This window comes from Schistocerca nitens, chromosome 11 (assembly GCF_023898315.1).
Source record: "Schistocerca nitens isolate TAMUIC-IGC-003100 chromosome 11, iqSchNite1.1, whole genome shotgun sequence".
NCBI classification, from domain to species: Eukaryota; Metazoa; Arthropoda; class Insecta; order Orthoptera; family Acrididae; genus Schistocerca; species Schistocerca nitens.
In genome coordinates, this window is record NC_064624.1 from 39,363,486 (window position 1) to 39,390,051 (window position 26,566).

The 26,566-nt window shown below is 40.9% G+C and overlaps 1 protein-coding gene across 1 annotated transcript in view; it reads right to left on the reverse strand.

Moving 5' to 3' along the window:
- Positions 1 to 715: 715 nt before the first annotated feature.
- The window catches only part of LOC126212588 (uncharacterized), a 128,845-nt gene continuing 102,994 nt past the window's right edge, over positions 716 to 26,566 (reverse strand). The window contains exon 8 of the mRNA XM_049940018.1: positions 716 to 887. Coding sequence (XP_049795975.1) covers positions 716 to 887 — 172 coding nt within the window. The remainder of the gene's footprint in view (positions 888 to 26,566) is intronic.

Consider the following 26,566-nt stretch of genomic DNA (forward strand, 5'->3'; position numbering starts at 1 on the left):
TATAATATGAAACACTAATAATCGTTCTAACATCAACTAAAATGTACCCGGAGTTAATTAGCTAAGGTTATGACACGATTCATACGACATTCCTGCCATTCCACACTACTCGCACTTATACTGATAACTAAACTGAAGGATTCCAACTATGTCGGTATTTAACTGCATCCACATCGGAGTATTCGGTATACGCTAGCGAAAAATAAGTTCACAGTAATTAATAACCGTTAAAAATAAAGATTATCAAAGAATAATTGGAACTGTGATAACGGTTACTCCAGAATCACTGCTTTGACCCATCTCTATTTATCACTCATTTCCGTACTGTATCATGACAGCCACCATCGCACACGCGATGTACTGCCTACAAAAATTTCAGTAATCATAAGTAACATACAATATATCATGCTCAACCACCAGCTGCGAGTAATATAACACACGTTGTAAACCGTTTGACTGAGCAAGAAGCATGCCCACGAAAAATATTTAAGTATTAGAGTCACATATATCAGGTGTACCAATAAAAAGAAGAGCAAGTAATCGACGCTACTGCGAAAACTTCAGTTGGTTGAGGTATTTTCCTGTAAAAGTAGAAAAAAACGAAATTAAGTCGGCTGCGGCTGGTAGTGACATCTAACGGCGCGTTACGCAACTAATTCCCTGTTGCAAGCTATTGCCACGAGATGGCAGCACAATAATCAGCCCTACGCGATCGTTACTCGACGAAAGTTTCGACGTAGAGGGCGACGTCGTCAGGTTCCGGACTCTCAGAACTCTGACCCCCGTAATTCGCACAGCGTGGAACCGCGCCGCGGCCCCACCGCTGCCGGCGCTCCACGCAGCGCCACAGCTCTGCAGGCTGCGTGGCTGAGTGGTCCGGCTTCCATCTGCAACCAACCCACCAATGTTTAGGACTAAACCCCGACAGAATACTAACATGGAACACACACCTCGTCATCACTCAACAGAAATCACTGCCATCGCCTGCAAATCCCTCCTCAGTCGCTGTCCCACAGAATGGAACGAAACTGATCCTGTCTGTGCCCTTGGCTGAACTGCCAAAGCTGCGCCGCCTCCATTCCCTCCTACTGAAAACTACTTCTTTGCAAATGGATGTATTTATGGACCTTTTTAAGCTGTAAGATATGTCTAATAAAAAAGGAAGCGTTACTGAAAAGTATTACTTGAATGCGCTACATAACTGAAAAATTAAGTATCATTCGTGCAAATAAAAAACAAAATGTGTAATAAATTTCCTAAAACAATTGCAAGCGAAACAAAAACTATTTCTATTGTTGATGGAGCTACTACTGTAGTTTGATATGATGTATTATAAAGAATTGGTCCTCATAAATTATTATTAGCCATGAATTATTAATCCATACATATTATAAAATATATATATGTACATTCCACATCTCCTAAACCACTGGACCAATTTCAACCAAACCTGGTACACATATCACACAGCTATTATCTTAAAATTAGGAGGAAGACTCCTTTCTTTACTGTTTGTACACATCATTTGCAGTTCTCATTAGTTAAGTAAACTATTCACGCATCAATTGCTGCTGTCACCCCACATTTTTCTTTTTAAATTTTACACGTATTGTCGCAGTTATTAAAAAATCACTGGTGGACATTTTCAGAAAATTCAGGAACGTATATGCGGCTAAGGGAAGTTATTTTATACTTTTTAGTCCGTTTTAAAACGTGTTAAATAAATCATTTCCTTAATTTTTCAATTTTTCTGACAAGAAATGGAAACTGGGTGAGCTGCATCACGCACGCCCCTCTTCTCTTCGTTGTTTGTCCATTCTGTTGTGTTTCACTCTGCAGAACCAAGAGTGCAGAAAGCTGCAGGAGGTAATGACGGATCACACACTGCCCGCTCCACATAGTATGCGGGGGCGATGAGAGATGGCAGCAGCTGTTGGCCTCGGCGAGAGAGCCTGTATAGGGAGAGAGAAGCCAACGGGACGATACGGCGGCCATTTTTCTGCCAAACTGCGGGCGGGACTTTTGAATGGCCAGTAGCGGAGTAGTGGAGTACACACTCACTGAATCAAAAGCACAAGACGATATGGTGAAATCATTCGTTAAATGCCTTTCTTTACAGCTATAATATACTCATAGTAGCCTACTACGTACAGTACAGGAAAATTTGATACAGTGGCTGTAAAAATTATTCGTTACTTACATTTATCTCCTTTCAAGTTCTTTTACTAGACATATTGCAATGAAAGTAACGTAAATAAAAAAATATAGTGTATAGCATTTGTTTTGTATCGGAAGTGCATAACGCTAAAGATTTAACGTACCTGTATTACGTCAGATGAATGAAAGTCGTAAGCAGTTGTTTACTTGTGACATGCAAAATGTGTGAGACGTATTAGTACTGCTTGTCACGTCTTCAAACTTTTTGCATGTCACTGCTTACGACTTTCTTTCATATATATTGAATACCTCTCGTACATAACAAACGAAATAGATTACAAAAATCAGGTAATGTTAAATGTAGGCTACCGTAATAACGACCAAATATAACAAGAAAACTACCGTATCCCTTTTACCCCACGGTAAGTAGGCCTATTAAAAACTGTCGTCAAGAGTACCTACAATTATTTACTACGAATAATGTTTCAGCAACCACGACAACTGCGGAAAACATGCTTACAACTTGCGTGCGTCAACAGTCAGGCAATAATACTGAAACCAAAATAATGCCGAGTGTTCTGATTCGGGACGAAATAAAGTTTGACGCTATAAAGTCGAATGAGCATGGCACAACAATTACAGGAACTTCCCGTTTCCAACAAGGACTGTCAGATATTGGCTTCAGAAAAGCTTCTGATGCTACCAGTATGCACGCAAACGCTAATTACGTACTAAAAACGATATACAACTAAATCGAACATGCCTGCACAACGCGTAACAAGTCTCCCAATAATTCAAATACCTTTTAATCGGTTCCAAAAGTCCTCTGAACTACAATTCAACTCAAAAGCACGGCGAAAATAGGAAGCGCGAGAGACGTTTGGCAGAAAAATGGCGCCAAAGCTAATGAACCAATGACGGGCAACTTCACCTATGGTCACTCTCTCTGTATACGGGCTCCCTAGCCTCGGCTAACGGTCTGCACCCCATAGTAAGAACTGCCACCGACAGATGGCAGAATAGACTCTTTGCCACCTGGTACTCCACTGCAAAACGCGATTTCACCAGCAAAAATGGATCCTTTTTTTTTGACTGGAGACTACCATTATTTGCTCAAAGTGAAAAAAATCAAACGCTGTTGCTAGTAAGGGAAGAACAACTCAGCCATGACACACACACACACACACACACACAACAAGCGTCTGGCGCAGTTGTTAGATCGATTACTGCTGCTGCAATGGTTGGTTATCAAGATTTAAGCGAGTTTGGAAGTGGTGTTACACACGAGCCATGGATGGATGGGACGCAGCAGCTCTGGGGTAGCGATGAAGTGGGGATTTTCCCGTACGAACATTTCAGGAGTGAATATCAGAAATCTGGTAAAACATAAAATTTCCGACATCGCTGTTGCCGGAAAGAGAGCCTGTAAGAATGGGTGGAACCAATGACGACTGAAAATCGTTCAACGCGACAGAAGTGCGACACCTCCTCAAACTGCAGCAGATTTCAATGCTGAGCGTGAGGGCGTGAATCTGAGACAACCTGATGAATCTACGGCCCTGCACGGCATCGGGAGACTGTTCATGCTGGTGGAGGCTTTGTAGTGGTGTGGGGTGTGTGCAGTTGGAGTGTTATGGGACCCTGATTCGTCTAGATACGACCCTGATAGGTGACACGTACGTAAGCATCCTGTGTCGTCACCTACATCCATTTATGTCCGTTGAGCATTCCGACGCACTTGGGCAATTCCAGCAGGACAATGCGTCACCCCACACGTCCAGAATTGCTACAATTCTGAGTTTAAACACTTCCGCTGGCCGCCTAACTCCCCAGACGTGAACATTATTGAGCATATCTGGGATGACTTGCAACGTGCTGTTCAGAAGGATCTCCAGCCGCTCATAGTCTTACGGATTTATGGACAGCCGTGCAGGATTCATGGTGTCAATTTCCTCCAGCATTATTTCGGACATTTATCGAGTCCATGCCACATCGTGTTGCGGCACTTCTGCATGCTCGCTGGGCTCTGCACGATATTAGGCAGGTGTACCAGTTTCTCTGGCTCTTCAGTGTATTTGTGCAAGGAGCAGCGAAATCGGTTATAATTAGAAAAAAGATGTCGTTACTTTCTTTTCAGAGGGACAGGCTGTGCAGTTGCACTAACTGAAGCTTACATTCCGTGCTGCCACCTCATGGTTCTCGGAAGAGGGACGATCACATGAGCTGTGGCAAGCGTGTATCGTACATCATACCACAGGCGGGAAAAGGTTCAGCTGCGTACGGACGCGGTAGCTCGCCACTGAAGAGGCTGTAACCACGCTGCCGAAGGCGGCCTGAAAGCCTTCTGTTGGCGACGCCAAGCCACAGCTGTGTAGCCCTCGCTCGGTAGCAGTCGATCGGTTGCATTCGTTTCTGTGGAACAGTAAATCAAGTTAGTGCACAGCAACATCTGCACATTTCTTGTTCTTTAATGGTGCTGATATAAGTGAACACAGATTTGCAATGCTTTAGCCGAGAATGTTTCATACTCGTTCTATTGATTCGTCGCGAATGCTGTATATCCGCAGCTGCTCCATTGTACGCAATTTCTGATGGATTCGAATCGTGTTAACACTACCGGCGGTGCTTGGACGGTAGTGCAATCGTATGAGTAGTAAGGGACTTGTTGTTCTGTAACTGTGCACTTCACCGTGCACTGCAAGTGTTTGATAGTGACTTTCTGTAACTTTGCAGAGTTCAGTCGTAGGACTTCCCCAAAAAGTAATGGATCCTGCTTTAAATCAGCTACAGGCCTTTTTAAATAATAACTTACTTCCGTAGGTATATTGGTTTCACACTGTTCGCCCGAACATCATTCTTCTCAGTAACAAGTTTATAGTTATCACTTTCTGTGTCTGTGGCTTTTGCGTGTGTTGTGGAATTCTCGGCAACCGTTCGTTTTCAGTTTGTTCACGCAGCACAATTTCTGAAATCACCTCCTTGGCACTCTTAATGGTACTTACAGCGGCAAGTGCATCTCGACAATGTGTATTCTTGAACTGAGGAGCCGAGAGACTGGCAACAGCAAGGATATTAACATTTTCCGTATGTAGTAATCGTTTTATAATTTCGGCAGTTACGTTATTTTTAAAACTCTCTGCCATTGTGTTTTTCGGTTGAAAGCCAGGTACTTTTATAGTAAGTAATCTGGTAAGTGGTATTACTTTACTACAGATTATAAATCTTTTTCCACTGATTTTACGAGTCCTTATCTCAATTGGTCATAATATGTCGTACACTTCGGTTAAATACATTGTTTGTTTTGCATTTAACATTTCTGGTGCACTGGTGTGGCAACTAATAATGTTGTTGATGTCAGGTGGCAGTTTTAAACCTAGCATTAACAAAGCGTTTTCCATAACCCGTAAAACCATGGTTGCAATGGACGGGGGGGGGGGGGGGGGCACTTTATGTTCACCAACAACAACACAACAACAACAAAATTACTTAGCAACATGAACGCATTTTTCATAACGCTTACGTCAAGTGGTGGGGTACGTTACAGTCATCAGAAAAGATTCTAAAAATTTAAAATTTTGTTAATTATTAATTTTCGTTCAAAACAGACTTCTTACAGTTATGCAGATGTGTAAGAAGATTTCTGAATTTGGAAATATGAATAAGACATTTGTTGCAAAAAGTCACATTAACTAGTAAGACAAATTGCTGGATTACATTTCACTGAAAAATTTAAAACGGTTTCGGAATTTGATACAAGAAACCAACAAAAGCAATAAATACGATTTTTTCAAAATTTTAAAATATAAAGTGCCAGATTAGATTATGATATTTTCAAAAGGTGGACACAAATTACTTCCTGCCCATGGGAAAAATCTTTCAGTCATATGAAATGTTGAATTCCGAAGTGTGGGAACATCGTCAATAAACTTCAAATCGGATTCCTACCTCAACACGTCATTAGCGGTAATACATTGTTTGAACCATGTTACTATTCTTTTAACTGCTGCTACTGCGTGAAGCAAATTAGACGTTTTATCAACTGAGTCTTGTCGCACCAAAGCCTATATGGCGATTTATACTGAAAGCAATATCTACTGCTTTTGCGATGTTGACGCCATTGACATTGACAACTGGGAGAATTATACTGATTTCAGAATTCCAATGTTCGCTGGTCTTCAATAACGTATTTGCTAATTATTCCACACTATGGGATTTAGTTATTAGGCTTGTGCATAAGTTTACTAAATTTTTGATTTTCATGTTGGTGTCTCGGTTGCTATGGGTTTATTTATCGTGTGTCATTTTCGTCTTCAAATGGTTGTAAATTAAAAATAAATCATTAGCTGTAATTATTTACCATCTGAGAAAGGAAACTAATTAAAAACTGCTTTAAATAATTTAATTTACTGAAAAAAAGTAAATATTTAGTCTCTGCCAATCCAAGTAATCTAAAGAAGTAACAAGAAGTAATGTGGCTTCGCTTCCCAGAGTGTACCCACGTTTCATTAGGCCGACAAATTGAGTGTGGAGGTATCGATGTTCCAATACTACCGTATTCTCATACCATCAATGTGTCGATGTTTTATAGGACTTAACAGCGAGTAGTTAGCACACTGGACTCGCATTCGGGAGGACGGCGGTTCAATCCCGCGTCCGGCCATCCTGATTTAGGTTTTCCGTGATTTCCCTAAACCGCTCCAGGCAAATGCCGGGATGGTTCCTTTGAAAGGGCACGGCCGGCTTCCATCCCCGTTATTACCTAATCCGATGAGACCGATGACCTCGCTGTTTGGTCTCTTCCCCCAACCAAACCAAACTTAACAGCGATGTAAAGGCATTGATGTATTCCCACTAAACGTCGATGTTTATAATTAAGATAGGTGGTTGACGATCATCCCTAGTTTGTGAGTGCTGCTACATGTTGGCGTACTGTCATGGATAACAAGCACTGATGAAGGTGAATGATGCCACAGTGTAACAGTGATGCCAGATGACACATGAAATAACTGTCATGAAGAGGGTGCGCTTATCAGTACGACTAAGTGGCCCTGCAGAACCGCATGTAGCGACTAGAAGTCAGCAGTGTGGGTGAAGGGGGAAGGAGAAAATAAGGAGGATGGTGTGAGGTGCAGCATTGTGGTGAGGGTTGGAAGCGGGGTATATCTCCAGACGAATTCCATTGTAATTCCGGCTGGAGAGGGTGGGTAAGGCATGGAGTTGCATGGAAGGTGTAACATGGGTCTAGTGGCGCAGCAGGATACGAGGATGGGTTATTAATGGATGTAAAATCGTGTGCCGAGAATGGGTTTTGCGGTTGATGTATCGCATCCGAAGATGCTCTAGCAAGAGAAAAGTTGCGGGAACTGGATGAGCTGGTAGGAACAAAGAAGGTTGCGACAACCTTTCATGTGTGGATAACAGACAGTTAAGTGCTGCCACTGATCAGCTTGATATCAGGTGGTACAAGGCATCCATTCTGGACCTGAGAGTAAGTGAGTGAATATGTAGATTAGCCGGTATCTTAGTATATAGGGGTGTGTGAAGCATACAGATTCATTTATACAAATTTAAGAGCCTGACAAAACATGACAACTGTTTTGTAGTGAAGAATGCTGCAGTGTTGTGCAGGAAACTGCTGTTCGAAAGCAGAGGGTGGTGGCAGTTCTTTCCAAAGGCGGAAGGACTGGCAAAAGATGGAAACGATGGCTGCATCGAATTTAGAGGAAAGATAGTTAACCGTACAAATCTGCAGGTACTAGTAGATGGGAACAATGGCAGGAGGGTGTCCACAATGAGGAAATCAAAGAAAAACTGGGAATGAACTCTATAGATGTAGCAGTCAGGGCGAACAGGCTTAGGTGGTGGGGTCATGTTACACGTATGGGAGAAGCAAGGTTGCCCAAGAGACTCATGGGTTCAGCAGTAGAGGGTAGGAGGAGTCAGGGCACACCAAGGAGAAGGTACCTGGATTCGGTTAAGAATGATTTTGAAGTAATAGGTTTAACATCAGAAGAGGCACCAATGTTAGCACTGAATAGGGGATCGTGGAGGAATTTTATAAGGGGGCAATGCTCCAGACTGAACGCTGAAAGGCATAATCAGTCTTAAATGATGATGATGATGATGATGATGAGTCTGCTGGACCATATAAAAGAAATAAACATTTCTCTCTATGTGCAGTGCAGTGTGTTCACTTACATGAAACTCACAATGTGTGAACACGTGTAGTGTAGTTATTAGCGTGCTGCACCGCCACTGCACTATTCGCAAGACGGATACTCAGTTACACTAGCCTTTTCTTCTTTTTTTTTTTTTTAATGCGTTCTTGTTGTCTTCACTTAATACTGTCTCCTTAAGTTTACTTTTTTCGTTATACATTTACATAAGTGCTTTAAATTGGGTATCTTGTTACATTTTAATACCTATTTTAATTTTGAGGTGAATCATAAAGATGGTTCTGAGAATTGTATTTCACGCCTGATGTAGCACTTTCTCCGATGAATGTTGGAAACCATTTAACAATTTCCGACCACATTAATCTTCCCAAACAAGTAGTTGAAGACCACAAGTTGCACATCCAGCTGTCCCCACTCATCCTTTGGTAAAGCTGTATCATTTCGACAAAAGATAAATAAACTGATCATTGCTTGGAACCTACGAGAAATATCTAAGAAGACCAGGGCATTGCGATGAAACGAAAGTTGGTCCCGCTTAAGCACTTTTTAATCGCAGTGTTTCGGCAGCAGTTAAGTACGCAGTAGGAGAACACGTAGTTCAAGACTCTACCGTGTCAACTGCGTGTTTTATAGCCGTAGTTTAAGTTAATCACCCGGAGGAACACGACAGTTGTAAGATGTCAAGGTGCTAAACGAAAACACAATGATGTTCTGCAGCTACACACGAACGTTATTAGGCTGTTTGCGAATTTAAAAATCTCGGAAAGAGGTACCTAAAAAATAGTAACGGTTCTGGCAACAACCACACCAATTAATAATCAGAATTAACTCTTGAATGAGAAAGGTTTGCACTGTATTTTATTGTGCCTCTTTCTCAAGATGCCTTGGAGTAACTACTCGGCTTGTTTTGAGCATATAACCCAGTATTAAGACAACTGTGTAGTTGAAACTTCCTGGCAGGTTAAAACTGTGTGCCCGACTGAGACTCGAACTCGGGACCTTTGCCTTTCGCGGGCAAGTGCTCTACCGTCTGAGCTACCGAAGCACGACTCACGCTCGGCCCTCACAGCTTTACTTCTGCCAGTATCTCGTCTCTCGTGAGGACCGAGCGTGAGTCGTGCTTCGGTAGCTCAGACGGTAGAGCACTTGCCCGCGAAAGGCAAAGGTCCCGAGTTCGAGTTTCAGTCGGGTACACAGTTTTAATCTGCCAGGAAGTTTCATATCAGCGCACACTCCGCTGCAGAGTGAAAATCTCATTCTGGAACTGTGTAGTTTATTGATGTCATGGTATTTTCGTTCTAGTCACCATGGCAGTTATCAGACAAAAAATGCACAGTTCCTCATCGAGTGCCTAGAACACATGAGCGCACTTGCGAGGTGTCACAAAGCAACAACGATGCCGCCGTGCCCGTAGGTGAAAATTTAGACACAAGTGACGTAGATGACATTCCAGTCGAGGAAAAACAAAATTATGTGCGTAGTAGAATGGTAAAACAAATTAAACTGAAATACGTGTTACTGATGTGTACCGTGCACAACTTTCAGTCTGAATGGGAAAGAGTTCCTAGATTAACCGAACTCAAAATTATGTGACCGACAAAAGCTTAGAACGTGTATGAGAAGTAGGGGTGGTGGTTGTCGCTGGAACAGACTGTTTTCGGTTATTTCGTTTTTGTTTTTCCACGTCTGTTTAACCTGATTGTTAAAAATGCTCTAAGTAACCGATTTCTGAAGTAATTCGATTGTAATTCTTATTTTTATCCTGTAATGAACGTAAGAATTGACCAAATATTTAAAACTTTTGACCGTCTCAATTTGAAGATATATAGAATCAAAACATTAAATGAAATAGACAAATAAAAGAAAACATCCGTCCACCGTTCGCTGCTTTTCTCGAAAAGTGAGAAGCGCTTGAATCCTACAAAAAAAAAAAAAAAAAAAAAAAAGTCGGGAGTGTTCTATTGTTTATTCCAATTTTTTGAAACTGCTCAAAAATCGAGTTGTAATCGGGGATCATACCATTATTCTGGCGTCATGAGTAGTCAATGCTAAAGGATGAAAACTGAGGTCGAAGTACTCTGTTCTTTTTTTGTGCTAATCCGTCTGTTTTCGAGGGCTACAAGTAGATGAAGGCATGTTATGTAGACACGGGTAGCAGATTAGCTACTCTCTGTTTTTATTCTGTACCATGGATGAACTGTCGCTGTGTTATTAATTTATTACTGTTACCATAATTTCCTTCCTCTTTTATTATTTCATAGAAGTGGCAGACAAATCATTGATGTTTTAAAGCAAATGAAGCATTGCACTTCATCTGTACGTCACCTCGTAAAAATATCTCCAGACTAGCGTCGACGCCATTCTGCGCTACAGCGGATGTCCGCGGACGGCAGCGAGGAACTGCCGTACAGACCGCGTGTGGCTGAAGTCCTGCTCACTGCACGCACACCGCGTGCCTCAGGCCGCGACACAGGGCAACAGGGGCAGCACCGTCTCAGCGACGCCGTACCAGTCCTTATGCCATGCGTTTGCTGCTCCTTTCTGTCGGCATTGTTAATAAAATAGTACTGATCGTTTTTCCGGTTTTCTACAATAGCGCAATATTCCATACCAGTGCCAGTTTTTCAATTAAAACTTATTTCTTTTTTTTAAAAAAAAGGTTTGTTTAAAACCGAAAAAACTCTATCACTGCTGCTAAGGGTAATCTATATTTCATTTATTTTGGTCGATCATTAATAAAAAATAAAAAGCTCCTGTGATTACCGAGACCAGACATATACCGAAAAATACTGGTTATTCAGGTCTCAAATAACGGCATCGGGTTTAACTGATCGGTTTTTCCCATCCCTAAAAGTAAGCCTGAAAACAGGATGGATAAAATCATGACGGCCTTGTCTCAGAAAAGGATTAAAAATCGTGAAATAAAATACTCAGGCGGTGCTACATAGAACATACCTTCATGGAATAATAAAGGGCAGGAAATTGTTGTGGAAATGGAAGAACATAAAATAAGCGTGTGCTCACTGACCGAGATGAAAAGAAACGGGAAAGGCTCAACCGTAAGAGGAAGTTACACACACTATTCTACCCCGGTGCTGACAAACATCTAACAGCACATGCAGGAGTGGGAATTCTAATTCACAAGAAATTTAATAATAACTTTACTGGCGTCAACTGTGTCAATAAAAGGATAACCAAGATGACAATAAAGGAAAATAAATCTGTATGTGCAGATGATGTGGGAAGACGTAAATAAGAGACAAGGTTCGTGGAGCTAGCTAAGCCGGCCGGTGTGGCCCAGCGGTTATAGGCGCTTCAGTCTAGAACCGCGCCACCGCTACGGTCGCAGGTTCGAATCTTACCTCGGGCATGGATGTGTGATGTCCTTAGGTTAGTTAGGTTTAAGTACTTCTAAGTTCTAGGCGACTGATGACCTCAGATGTTAATTCCCATAATGCTCAGAGCCTTTTTTTTCTTTTTTTAATTGAGACTGTTCCCTGAACAGGGAAAGTTCTCCTCGTCGGAAATCTCAAGGGACAAACTGCTGATTCCGTTATCCAAACCTCAAGTAAAGATTTAACGAAACAGAAATAAATGAAAGTGGAGGAGAGCTAATTAAGTTTTCAACATCGAACTAATTGTGTATTAATATAGTAGAATGTAAATGATGTAGTAGAAAGCTTCGTGTGACGTTTACGTCGCTTCCCTGCCAGCGTTTAAGTATTACATTTTTGTTGCTATGTTTTACTGCGAGGTATAGGAGGATTTTGCTACGGGAGGCTAGCGAGTTGGTAGGGTCACCAGGCAGACCCATCAGACAACGCGCCAAATGGTCGCATAGCGTGGGGAGTAGAGATGGGTCGAAGTCGTTCATTCCCGTGAACTACTTCATTCATTTCACTCTCTGCCGTGAAGCGTTCAAATGAAGTAGTTCATTCGTGAAGTACGGAAGCCTGGCGAAGTTGCCCAGTTCGCCGCTCATCCGCGGCTACGCTCGCTTCGTCTCGCCCTTACAATAAAGCTTCGTAATAGTTCATAATTTTACCAACAGATGGCCGAACTATGCAGTAACGTGCACGCAACGTTTTACGCTCTTACAGCGTCTGAGTTAACTTAGAGCATGGTCGAAGGGGACAAAGGAAATATAAACAGAGAAGCCTGTCACATATAAAGAAGGTATTACATATAATCTTGCTCGACATTTTCTCATGAAGCGCCCAAAAAAGTCTTTATCTGACAAATGAAACATTATTTGTTGTATTCATGGAATGAAAACTAGGGCTACCAACGAAATGCAATCCAATTTTATGTTCCTTTTAAATTTAATCCAAAATGGAATGAGTATGTTTACCACTGTCACAAAGTCTATATACCTACGTTAAGTAATTATTCAGAAGTTTTCCTGTAGATTTTATTTTGTTGAGAATAATAACCCTCCAAATTCAAAACGTAAACTGTCACCTGTAGTCATTGGTACGATTTGAGGTAAAATCCCTCTTTCAGTGTTATTAACAAACCTTTTATTTTCATGTTGGCTGTGCGTGCTCACACAGCCAGCCTCTTCGTTTGTATCTTTAATATTCATTTGTCTGCAAGCGCTGCCAACGGTAGGCTACCCGTAGACGCGAAGTTTAACTGCACAAGTAGTCACGGGTAATGATGTCAGCACTGCAGGAAGCAACTGACGCTGCTTTCCTCTCGCCCCTCACCTCCACAACCATCGTAAACCTATCGTTCCCCACAGACACCGCGCGATTCGTCGACAGGCAGTAGAGGGAGGACTGAAGTGAAGGGAGGATGAGTGACGTAGCGCCGATGTAGTGGGTGAGGGGGAGAGAGTGAGTGAACTAGAAAAAAGTGTGGAGTGTGCTATCTGTGAAGAGTTTGAAGTACCAGTTCATTGAAATTGAGTGGTTAGTTCACACTTCACTGGAGTGAAGCGTTCATTTGAACGACTCATTCACGAGCTCCCCATCACTAGTGGGGAGGGCCGGGCGAGCGACAGCCGTGTAGTGGCCTACTGGAGCAGAGGGACAGAGGGCAGTGGGGCGGGGGGGAGGGGGGGGGGCTCAGCCACCACGCTGGGCGCCGAGAAGCGGGTCTTTCATCATTTATATTTACTGTTTGAATTTTAATATACAACTCCAGCCGTGCTCATGACGTTACTTGTATAGAACACTTGTTAATAATAATTTCAATATCACTCTGTTCATCAGAAAATGATAATTATAAATTTCAGTTATTGATGGAAAGGATGGGGCAAACTGTTAAGATATCTCTCGACTAGTCGACGATCGGTTTCGAAAGCAGCAACACGTGAACTGGTGTGTCAAGTGCAAGTCCGCATAAACACAGAGTAGACTGTTGCAGTTGTCTCGGAAAATATATTTGTGCGATTTCATGTTGATTCTAATATCGTGTGAAGCATTTTTGAGACTTTGGAGGTGTTTGCGAACTAATGAATAATGACCAGGAAACTAGTTTTAATTATTAACGGTAGACTGGCTCTAGAAATCGTCTTTTCTAATTTTGCGATTGATGAAATAAGACATAATTACTTGGCATCCTAACATTTTACTGTTCTTATTATGCTTAGCATTTAAACCTACTTCAAAAATGGTTCAAATGGCTCTGAGCACTAAGGAACTTAACATCTGAGGTCATCAGTCCCCTAGAACTAAGAACTACTTAAACCTAACTAACCTAAGGACATCACACACATCATAGAGTTTAAATCACCTGGTGGTCCAGGAACTGGCAAAAGTACACCATGCCCTACTGGTTGGATGGCAGACGGAAGGTTAGGGTAGCTTATTACCTTCATTTTTTCGAATTATGACCTGTAATACCAACAGTGCTAAAGTAGCAATCATTGGAATGATTTCTTGGCTCTGTCCATATCATAGGAACAGCAAATCTAAAGGCTTCTTTTTCCTTTTTGGACAATTTTCTCAGATCTTCAACATACACATAACATACCTTATGTGGCGCCTAACATTTTTTTGATCACCAAGTTTACATCCAAAGTACGACAGACAAACCTTTTTCACTAAGTCTGTAATGTTTTTTTGGTGTTTTTTAATCCCAAATTCACCACAAATATAACAAAAACTGTCAGCAGAGTTTTTACAACCACGATTAGACAGTGTACTTAGCACATGTACAGGAAAGGGGAAAGTGACGTTAGGTTGACCGTAAACAAGACTCCATCTGTTAACAAAAAATAGAATCGGCCTTTTTTGCCAGCAAATGTTTTTCAGCAGTGCTACCAACGTCATCTATATTCATTACACCTCGTTTTTAAATTATTTTAACTATATAAAAGCTGTTAAATTCTTTAAAAATCGCTTAATTTTATAAATTTAGCTGTAAAATGTGATTTCCCTCCCTAAAAACATAAGAATGAGATATTTTCAGCAAAAGAGTTATTCGATCGTTGGCCTGTGAATTATCAGACAATTATGCTGCTCCTTGGGTGCTGGGATTGCGTCCTGAGATGTATGTCATAAGTATGTCAGATAACTATGCTGTCCATAATGTGATATTTCCCGTTATACTCTCTGAAAATGAAATGCACTTTTTAGGTTCTTGGCTATAACATTAACCGAATAATCAGGCAAACGTAATTCACTCAAGTGTTCAGTGAGGAAATGAACATGTTATCTGCTCAATTTATATGTGCCAGGGAAGTTTATAACTCAAATTACACGAGTTGTGTGCTGCACCACACAATTTAATAATTAAATAACAGTGATCCCTAACAACTTTTTCAGTTGTTTTATCTTATAGTTGACTGCAAATCCATTCTCATATAATGAATGACTTTCAGGTGTTTCGAGTATATGAACAAAGGTATTACAAATATCATCAGTCTCACTGCAAGTTCTTCCAGCTCAGAGAGCAACCATCTTTCAGGACCTGTACCAATGTACAATTCGATGTGGTGAAGAGATGGATCGTATGAACATATGGCTTTCTATGCCACTGCAAAGAGTACATGTTGTTCTGTGATAGCAGTTTATGAAATATTGGGATCTTCTTCAGATTGCACTACAGGTGTGAGTACAAATTCCAAGTCTGAGTAGACAGTGAATGGTAGCCGCTGTTTGAGGAGAAAATTTTTAAATTCTGTGTATTTATCATCACCTGTCTATTCAATGGGGAGTTTTTATAGAACTGTCGTGCTACTGCTCAGAAAAATTTTCGCTCTTGTCAAATGTACTGAAATATCTACTGTATGGGTCTGTACACCATGACATTTATTCAGCTGTGATGAAATAAGATGTGATAACAGGTTTTTTATGAAACAGTAATGCTGCTTTGTATTGTTTTCATCAGAAATGATCGGCAAATCTGTATGTTTTCACGCTGCCTGGCAAATTCTGAAAAATGCAGGGAGCCAACAACTTTATGAGCAATCTCACCATCACTATTCTTGCATGCATCCAAGTTGTATACATGAATAGAGATATGCATATTCCGCTCTTCAAATTTATCAATGTCCTGAATTTTCATTGGATAACCAATGCTTTCATGTTAATAATGACCGGGAACTTTTTACATGCCATATTTACCAGAACACTCCAGATGGTCTCCAAATTATTCTCACAGCCCACACTATGCAAAACAGAATTCATCTTTATTTATTACTTTAATAGCCATATGTTTTGACACAGTATCTCCTGGAAGTTTTATGTATGAAGCACTCTCATTACGCTGATAATGGATGTTTGCAAAAACGTCCAAGAACAGCATGTTACTTTATACTTTCCAGAGCCTCTTTCTCCAAATTCTGATAACCTTGTTTGTCAGCGCTCATAGACATACTTCTCTTACCATTCAGTGAGCGAGGTGCTTTGCAATACTACATTTATTCTGCTCTACAGATGTATGATTGCCATCTCAGTCACAATGTGATGTGTAGAAATTGCAAACTCATAGCATAGCATAGCATTGCTTCAACTTAATTGAAGAATACTGAGAGTTCTTTAAATTTTAGACATCCTTGGCCTCCAAATAGGTTTACATGCACCAGAAATATAAGGGGGGAGGGGGGGGCGTTCCAGATATCCAACAGCACTCTTAATACGAGCTTGTGCAATTCTGTTTCTAATAGAATACCAAATCACTGAATAATTTAGGTTTGCGGTCTGACTGATCGCAAGCAACTGGTCTTTATTACTAGAACTGCTGCTGGTACTTCCGTACTCACCACTGATGGAACTCTACCGCCGTCGCATCGTTTGCACCGACTGTGAGCCTCCAGTATGGATGAGAGGTGGGTGTGTTTCCCAGAGTGAACATCCAGGTTGGGGTGATGTCATGCTGCTTCTGCCACTGCTATGTGACGTAGGCATTGGAGTGAGAATAGCAGCGTACTTCCCACTGACATAACGCTGCTGCCCCCACCATGGCCACCTCCTTGCCTATGTTGATGTAACGAGTTTACACACAGAGATGTTGCTCTGCAATGTGCATGTATCACATTTATAGCATATCCCCATCACCTTTTTTGAAATGTAGTTGTAAGATTATTTATTCTCCACAGAAGTTGCAAGTTGACTCTCTTGGTCAACAACATTCACCCCAAGCATATGCAATGTTTGACCAGTTACAGGGAGATACATTAGATGGAGTCTCTAACATTTTGTATCCAGCACAAACTGCAGGAAAAAAATAAAAACAGAAATTGTATGTAGCAGCTTATTCTTTAAATATATATCTCGTGCGACATCGCATTTAAACATGAATTTTCAGGAATGTATTTACAGGCAGGTCAGATTTGTAAACCTTTTCAGCATCCAATGCCTGATGTTCTCCTCTCAAAAGCCTGAAAGTAGTATTAATGAACCTTCATTCGCAAAGTCAATACCCTCTTTAGTTGCTCATATCTCTGCTTTAAGTGTCTTGGTATTTGCAAGTAACTTGAACCCTTTTCATGCTGTTTTAAATGTGTGTTTATATTGTCGAAACTTGTTGACTCTCTGGCATACTCTAACTATTCACTCAGTGTGAGTATATTTATGTATGTATGTTTGAGTTTTTGCAGAATAGTATGACCTGTTTATCACATCTGCAAGTATCTTGAATAATATTTGTTTCCCAATGCTTCTGTTGCAAAAAAAAAAAAAAAAAAAACAAGTATATATTGTAAATAATTATTTTTATTAACGTTTCTACATACAGGAAATAAAAAAAATATGTTTTTGACACATTTCTTATTATTCGTTCTGCTTTACATCTTTACAGTATTATTGAAATAGCATTTTTATACCCTATAAATGCTGCTTGCGTTGTGTTCAAACCAACAGGATGAAAGATTTATTTCAGTTCTCCATCTGTAAACCAAGTTCTACAGATTTAATATTTATAGGAGTTGTGGTAGGAGACTTTGGTACTGACAGCATACATACACTTATGCATTGGTCTAAATGATTTTGTAGGGTACATTTCATGTACATAACTTATAATAACATCGTTAAATAACCCTTTCACATATCGTTGCCACCGACTTTGCTGTTGCAATCGATACTGCACTTTATTGCCAATACAATTTCATAACACTTCAAAGTTTTAAATAAATACATTGTGAAGTCCTGTGATGATGATGAGAACTTCAATACAGGATTATCATACAGGCTGATGATGGTTGCCTTATTTCTACAGATGTTCATGTCAGGAGGAATTTGAGATGGAACATAGTCTATTGTCATCGACTTCTCAGTGCGCTTCATCGGTTACATTGTTCTCCCTACTTCAACTCTGTAAATTATGTTTTAGCATTATGACGAACATTCTCAGTTTCTACTATAATTTCACATTCACAGATATACTAATCTTACATTTGCATGTTTGGAACCATATGCTGTTAACATACATATCCTGATGATTAAACATGGCGATAATAGAATCTTCTTGAGGATGAAGGGATCTCTGGATTAGCACAATTGGATCATCATGTGATGCCATGACAGGGGGCAGGGCATGCACCAGCCACAGAGGGTGTTGTAAAATGCGACCTTTTTGTTGTTATGATAATATTGAGGCTAAGGCAAATGGAATATTTAGAAAGTGACATTGAATTGTCTGTAAAAGAACACTGACTCCCTACTTTTTTAGATAAACATCGGCATTGTCTAGTGCTAATCCATTTCATGATCCTCTACTGACGTCTTGGAAGATCGAATTCGTCGATCTGCATGAAAGGGTCCTTGACTAGATGTTTGTTGACTACTGATGATTGCTCTTACTGAAATTTCCATGAATGATTGACAATGAAAGAAGACACAACAAGGTTTTTTTGCTGTGCAGTGCAATATCACGATGAATGGGTAGCTGAGAATTCCTGTGAATGTTCTTCCAGACCTTTAGGAGAGCTGATCTTCTTACAGCTGGAGGTGGGGTGATGCTGAGAACAGGAAGTCTTAGAGTGTTTGTACTATGAATACATCTCGTAATGCCTGATTGAGTTGCACATCTATCTTCTTAGTGTGAGCACTATTGATCCTGGTCGAACAATAATCTTCAGTAACAGATCACCTATATATAATAAGGTTAAAGCTGTGGATCTTAAAACACGAGCATTAGCTCACCATAAGGTACCACCAAATTTTTTAGGACTTGCTTCTCGTTTTGTCTTCAGCTGCTACAACTGAAAGATGCTACTTTTAAATTAATAGTTCTGCCTAGAGGTATTGGCCTCTGAATCTGACGTCTGGTATGTAATCTGACTGTCTTGTGCATAGATTTAATGCAGATATAACTGTTTTCTGTGGATTTAGGTGGAGCCACCATTTCCTGAGGTATACGTCAAAGACTTCCAAATCAGTGGATAAAGAGGTTTCATCATCAGAAACGTTGTGGCTCTGGGCAGCCAAACTAATGTCATCAGCACAAATCAATATTCTTGAAGACGTTCTGTTAAGCTATGAGTGTATAGACCAGAAAGATGTGATCCCAGCACAGGCACTTGAAGTAAATAATAATTCAGTTTAAGTACCATGCATCTGTCTTTGTCAGAGTAAATATGAAATTATGTACTGCTTAACATGTTATAAAGTAAGTTCTTAAATTTACGACATGAGATAACAATAGTGAATTCCTAAAGATTTCCTTCTCAACAAGCAGTGTCGTAAGCAGCTGATAGGCCCGAAAAGGCAGCTACACTTCCTAATTTCTGCTTATACCCATTTTTTATATAAGTAACGAGAGAGAGTCTCTCTTCATTAAATTAATTTCGGGTTTCAAGCTGGTCTACTGTGTTTATTTTTAACGAAAGTCTGTGTTTTGATTTTCCCTATACGTTCAGACAAGATATGCTATTAGGTGGTATCGGTGAAGCCTACGGAATTTTAATGTAGTTATATCAGTTATATCACATATAACAGAAAGGGAAGTGTACATAAATGTAGATGAGATAGGAGATGTAATACTGCGAGAAGAATTTTTACAGTGGTCTGAAACAACAAAGTCCGAACAAGGCCCTGGGAAGAACCAATATTCTGTCAGAACTATGGATAGCCTTGGGAGAGCCAGGCACAACAAAACTCTTCCATGTGTGTATTAGACATATGAGAAAGGCGCAATGCCCTTAGTCTTTAACAAGAATGTAATAATATCAATTCCAAAGAAGGCAGTTGCTGACAGGTGTGAAAATTACTGAACTGTAAGTTTAATAAGTCATGGTTGCAAGGGACTAACAGAAATTCTTTACAGAAGAATCAGAAAATTGGTAGAGAGCGACGTCAGGAAAGTTCAATTTGGATTCCATAAACATTTAGGAACACGCGAGGGAGTACTAAACATACAATTTATCTTAGAAGATGGGTTAAAACTTACATTTATAGCATTTGTAGAGTTAGATAAAGTTTTCCACCATGATGAATCGAACACAATTTGTGAAATTCTGACGGTAGTAGGGATAAAATAAAGGCAACAAAAGGTGATTTACAACTTGTACAGAAACCAGGGGGCAGTTATAAGTGTCGAGGCGCATGAAAGATAATTTGAAGTTGTAGTTAAATTTCAGGAAGAAGAAATGAAAGCTTTGACGTTTTCTGATGAATTGTAATTCTGTGAGATACAGTAAAGGCCTTGGAAGAACAGTTGAACGGAATGGACAGTGTCTTTAAAGGAGGATATAAGATGAAAATCAACAAAAGCAAAACGAGGATGATGGAATGTAATCGAAGTAAATCAGATGATGTTAAGGGAATTAGATTAGGCAATGGAGCACTGAAAGTAGTAGATGAATTTTGCTGTTTGGGCAACGAAATAGCTGGTTGTGGCCAAAGTAGAGAGGATATAAAAAGTAGACTGGCAACAGCAAGAAAAGTATTTCTGAAAAAGAAAAAATTGTTAACTACAAATATAGAATTAAGTCTTTGGAAGTATTTTCTGAAGCTATTTTTATGGACTGTAGCCATGTATGGAAGTGAAACATGGATGATAACCGGTTTAGACAAAAAGAGAATAGCAGTTTTCGAGATGAAGTGCTACAGAAGAATGCTGAAGATTAGATGAGTGGATCACGTAACTAGTGAGGATATACTGAGTAGAATTCAAGGGACAAGAAATCTGTGGTACAACTTGACTAAATGGAGGGATCGGTTGGTAGGACACGTTCTGAAACGTCAAGAGATAACCAATTTAGTATGGGTGAGGTTAAAAATCGTAGATGAAGATAAAGTGGTGCATACAGTAAGCAGATTCAGAAGGACGTAGGGTGCAGTAGTTATTTGGAGATGAAGAGGCTTGCAAAGGATATAGTAGAATGGAGAGCTGTGTTTAAAACCAGCCTTCACACTGAAGACCACAACAACATCTTCCTGTGTTATAACGCCTTATTTCCCAGTTGGTGTATTTCTTCATTGTTTATAACTGGCAGAATATGTCTGATGTAACTTCAAGGATGGTGTGTGGGGAATACCAATGTATTTAAAATATGGGTGGTTGAAGGTCCCAGGTTGGTGCTGAAGGATAGATTCCGTTGATCTAGTGTATTGTAATCAATTGACACTATATTAGCGTCTTTTCCTTTTTTGACTTGAGTGTGTCGTTAGAGAGGCACTGGGAAAGTCATATGCTAGATTTTAAGTTACTCATAGGACCATCTTGTTGTTAGATATGATGTTCTTAGGTTGATTGCATGTCATTAGCCATGCCTACATTGCATATTCAAGTTCTGGGTGAACAAGTATTTGATTTGTAAACAATGACACTGGTTGAACACCCCATTTAATAGTTCGTCTAAGTGAATTCCAAGGGTTTTACATGGGTTTGTAGAGTGATCTTGGACAGAGAGTACAATGTATAGCATGTTTGGCTTCTGTGCTTGCAAATTAATATGGTGTCGGTGCTAGAACAATGTTAACTGACTTTTTGTGGGGTTGTCTCTTAAAATCGACTTGCTTAGCGAAGATTCCTGCTTGTTTGTGAAGGGGCTGACTTGTTCGTTAATTCTGCCGCATGTTGGGCCGTGACACCAGTATGCAGTGTCGTCTGTGTACAGGGCTGTTCTTTCATTCCTCGACCGAGATTTAGCGATGTCAGCTGTGTCGTCTGTGTGTAGCAGTGGAGATGTGGCTGTTCCACGTGGCGTCGCTGCAGCTGGCGTAGTACTTATCGAATGATAATCGCCAAGCAGCGCTTATACTTACATGTTTCCAACAACATTTTTATGAAACTGCACGGTTTGGCATGGGAAGTTCAAAATTAACGTTTCAAAGAGCAGCCCAGCATGCCACAACCAATGGAACGCGCGTTCGCCGTCCACCAGGAAGCGTGCTGCCGTTGCTTCTGCCTTGCTGCGTTGAGCCTGTGTCGCTTTGCTGCTCAGTCCTAGACCGGGTTACCTGTGCTGTGGCTGCCGCTGAATCTGGCCTGTTCTTGTGGGATTATGTTGCTTTATTCCTTGAATTTTTTTAGTCTGTCTCGAAAGTTTTCCCTAAGAGCACGGTAATCTATGAGTTGAGGTTGTTTTTTGGTCTATCAGATTTGGAATCACCTTCATTTGGGTTGCTTCTATTTTAGAGATACTGTTTTCAATTTCTTGGCTGGGATGAAGAAACTTTTTAATGTGTTTGAGGCAGGTGTCTTGTGAAAGGTGCGACTTACGTAGTTATCTTCCGCCGGCCGAAGTGGTCGTGCGGTTAAAGGCGCTGCAGTCTGGAACCGCGAGACCGCTACGGTCGCAGGTTCGAATCCTGCCTCGGGCATGGATGTTTGTGATGTCCTTAGGTTAGTTAGGTTTAACTAGTTCTAAGTTCTAGGGGACTAATGACCTCAGCAGTTGAGTCCCATAGTGCTCAGAGCCATTTGAACCATTTAGTTATCTTCCAATGCCTCTAGTTCCTCAGCTGCTTTTCTTCTACTTTAGATTCCTTAATCTTACGAAGTAGCGGATTTTAAGCGGTTGCACTCGGTTTTGGAGTGCCGTTTCTTCGTGAGTTTTGTCGAATTTTGAATACTATGGATGATCGTGACTCTTTTTTTCTAGCTCTTTGAGGAACTTTCTTGTGGTGGTCGGTAATGGTACGCTATAGCTCGTTTGAATTTTTTCCCAAAAACGACTGGCATTATGGGGCCTAAGTCTTGTGATTTCCTCGCCCATCACTTGGTGGGTTTCTCTTCTTATTAGGTCATTGAGACTATTCAAGCCGATCTTAGCACCTCTGTTTGGTTAACGCTGTATTGTCTGCAAAATTTTCTTTTTATTTAATTTTGTTTATTATGCATGTAAGGTGTGTTTCTCTGTGTTATGTTTTTTCTTCTTAGGGCTGTTTCCAGCTATACCATGTTATATTGCTTCCACTATTTGTTGTTGTAATTGTTATAATAAGTGGATTCAATAGTTGATCAGTTAGGTTTTGTGCTGAACCCTCTCAATCTAAATTTTTCGATGATCCGATTTCGTGAGTCTATGATTCTTTAATTTTTTCCTCTTTTTTGTGGATAATAGCTGAAGTTCATATGACAAATGGCAGGTACTCAATAGCTATGCTGTCACCAAATTCAGTCTCGCTTCAGCATCTTGGTACTTATGGAGTACATATTATGTGATCTAAGATAGAAGTGCCATAGTGATTGATAGTAGCTGGGGGCGAGTCATTTCTGAGTCCGGTGAGATTCAAACTGGCTACAAGAAGTTTACCATTTTTATTGTTCGATTCTGTCAGCAAATATCGTCATATCATCATCACTGAGTCTCCCGTGACTTTAGCTTGGGCGAGTGAGGGTATATAAATAATGAGGTCAATTGGCAGTTCCTCGATACGCGGTACATATATACTGCACTCTAATTTTTAATTCGATCGCGTGGTGAATGTTTAGATTTTGCTGCAGGTTGAATTGTATTGCAGCTAGGTGTTTAATATGAAACACTGCAACGCATCTATTTCAACTTCTACCATAGCCTGGTTTGGTTTCGTCAAGTCGGTGACAGAAGTAGCTATGTAGATTGATTTCTTTGCCTGGGAATCAGGTATGTGCTACGACTATAATGCTATCTTCTTTTTCTCTTACTAAGTGTTCAAGCGGTTTGTTTTCCGCACAGAAACCAAATGCATTCACAAAGCAGACAATGGCAATATCTTTCCTAGGCTTGAATGTGACAGTTGAATCGTGTTTTCTGGTGTCTCATGCAAGGATAGGTCCGTCGGTTTGGCGATATAGATGTGGATCCTTGTTCGCCAAAGAACGTCGTAGGAACTTTTTAGAAACTGTTGTTATTCTTTGCCTCCTTTCAGATATAACGTTGAGGAGGGCTCTAGTGAAGGCTCAGAGGAAGTTTTCCGTTTGATTGGTTCCTCATGCTCTGGGTCAAAGATTATAGTGGTTTCGTCAATCCACTTAACATTCCTAGTTTCGTTATTGAGAAAGGCTTTTTTGGTCCTTCTTTGCAACTCTCATCGTTATTAAAGTTATCAGTGTAGCCTCTGCTGAATTTTGGTGCTTCTTTTTTCGGGTATAACTTGCAATTAAAAATTCGATGTGGGCGACTTCATTTTCCACATTTCGGTTTATTACGGCTGTTTTTTTTTTTTGTGACGTATTGGAAAGTGTTGCAACTTGGACCTTGCTGTTATTGAGGAGGTAGTGATTAGGAGGGTTTAACCTTGTGAGGTGTACAGTGCGTTCTGAAATGGTGAGCAAGTTGGCTGTTCTGACTGTACGTGACTCGAATTTCTTAATAGATCTTGGACTGATGTCTGAAATGATAGCACGGAGTTTAGATTTAGTCTCCCGGTACTTCTAGGTTCTCTTCAGTTTTTTCGTTTGTTATATCACAGTAAACCTCGGTTGTCACAATGGTGAGCGTGACTCCGTGTGGTTTCTCTTTTTCTTGCTGTTTGGCGTGCTGTGTGATTGTTGTTATGGTTGCCTCAGATTAGTAAGTAGGTCTTTTCTCGGGTTTCGAAATCGGTGTGCTGTGATGGTGGCAAAGTTTTTTCGGAATTTTTGGTGAACGACTTGGTGGACGGCAACTGTTTTAGTGCACGTTACAGCGATGTTGCGGTTTCTTTGATTATTTTAACGTTTGTTAAACTGGCATAAGGTGTGTTAGATGTGCTGGAATTCCAGCTGCATCTAACCGGTTGTAAACCCTGTTCTTTGTGAGAGTAGGAGGTTAATGTAGTGGAACGTGGTTTGTTTAAAAGTTGTTGACAGGTTGTAGATGAATGAGTGTGAACTTTTTGTTATTCGAGTGTCGTGTTTGTGGCTGCTTTGGCTGTTTAGTTCGCATTTCTTGTCGGAGTTCTCGGCTAGTTCGCGTAGTTTTGCGTTTTTGCAGATCTGGTGCAGACGGAGTTCTTTGCTTCTGTTTGGTTTGTGGAAAGTTGTTGCATATCGGAAACAGGACGAGCCATACTCCCCACGGCCTACTTGCAAACCCTCGCACTCAGCCTGAGTTCTGCCAGATGCGGGTTGGTCGTCCATCCCTGCCTGTCGCCGAGTGTGGCGGCTGTGCAGACTGCTGACCCCAAATCAGAAGGGCTCTGGCAATGCACGAACGGTGCCGCATTTTACGGCAATGGAACGAGTTACGTACGATGTAGTTGGCAGCAGTTCTGTCTGAGTGACACGCATGATGTCGAACAACTACGTACATGTAACAACAGTTCAAGCATTTTCGGCTGCGAGAATGCTTGTCTCCAGATATATCAGAGGAAAGGCCTTAATAGGTATATTGGTTCCAGAAGTTAATGTTTGATACGCCACGAGTGAATGCGTTCTAACAGGTGATTTCCTGAGCACCCGTGTCTGCTAGCTGGTTCGCCTTTTTGAAGATCAGAACGTGACAGAGGCGGCTGTAAGCAGCAGCAGGGAGTGGCCAGGGGTGGGGCTTCCAGTTCTCTCCTGGTCTAGACTGGCTGAGAGGCCCTCGTGTAGAATGATTTCGTGGAGAGGCTCGGAGCTCGGGAAGTCGACAAGTTGGCCGTCGGCACCCGTGTGGCTGACGTGGCGGATCGCGGCTTCTCTGGAGCGGAGTTTTGTGTCGTGACGCGGTTACCACACCAGAGTTCTGGACTTTCAGAACGCGTTCTCGTTTGCGCGCATCGATTACCGCTCAAGGACTTTCCTGTCGTTCTCTGCGAACATTGCAGAGCAATGAGTGAGGGTGTTTTAGGCGAGTTGTTACTTGATGATATTAGCTAAGTGACAGTGGTGGTTCGGTTCAAAGTAATTGACTTGCCTGGAGTAATCGTCTCAGAAACGCAATAACTCTAATCTCATATAACTCTGTCATTCGACACTTTGCGTTCACTTCAAGCCACATTTCACACAAGAAGTTATTTATTACTTTGTTACCATACCAGTTTGAGCCACTCTATGGAATCGAACCACTAATAAGCTCAACAAACCCATTTACACGTTCATCCACATACTGCTTCCATTGGATTATCTTTTGATTTTGTAAGGATCTGACTGTCTCTTCTCATGGTACTTAAATTTCAAATCACATAAAAGTACAACTTTCACGCACATATAGAAAATTTCCTTGTTTGAGACAACATATGTTATATACATATATTATACATTGTACATTAAAAAAACAGACCAACTGCAAAGACAGAACCCCAGCGGAAAAGGGATAAAAAAACTTCCTATGAACATGTGCCACAGTAAACTTTCGAGTAGGGGAGGAAACGCCCAGGACAGTGCCAAGGTGTGTGGCAGTGGGAAGGGAGCCAGGCTCATCAACCGCTATTGGAAGGGAGGAAGGGATGCCC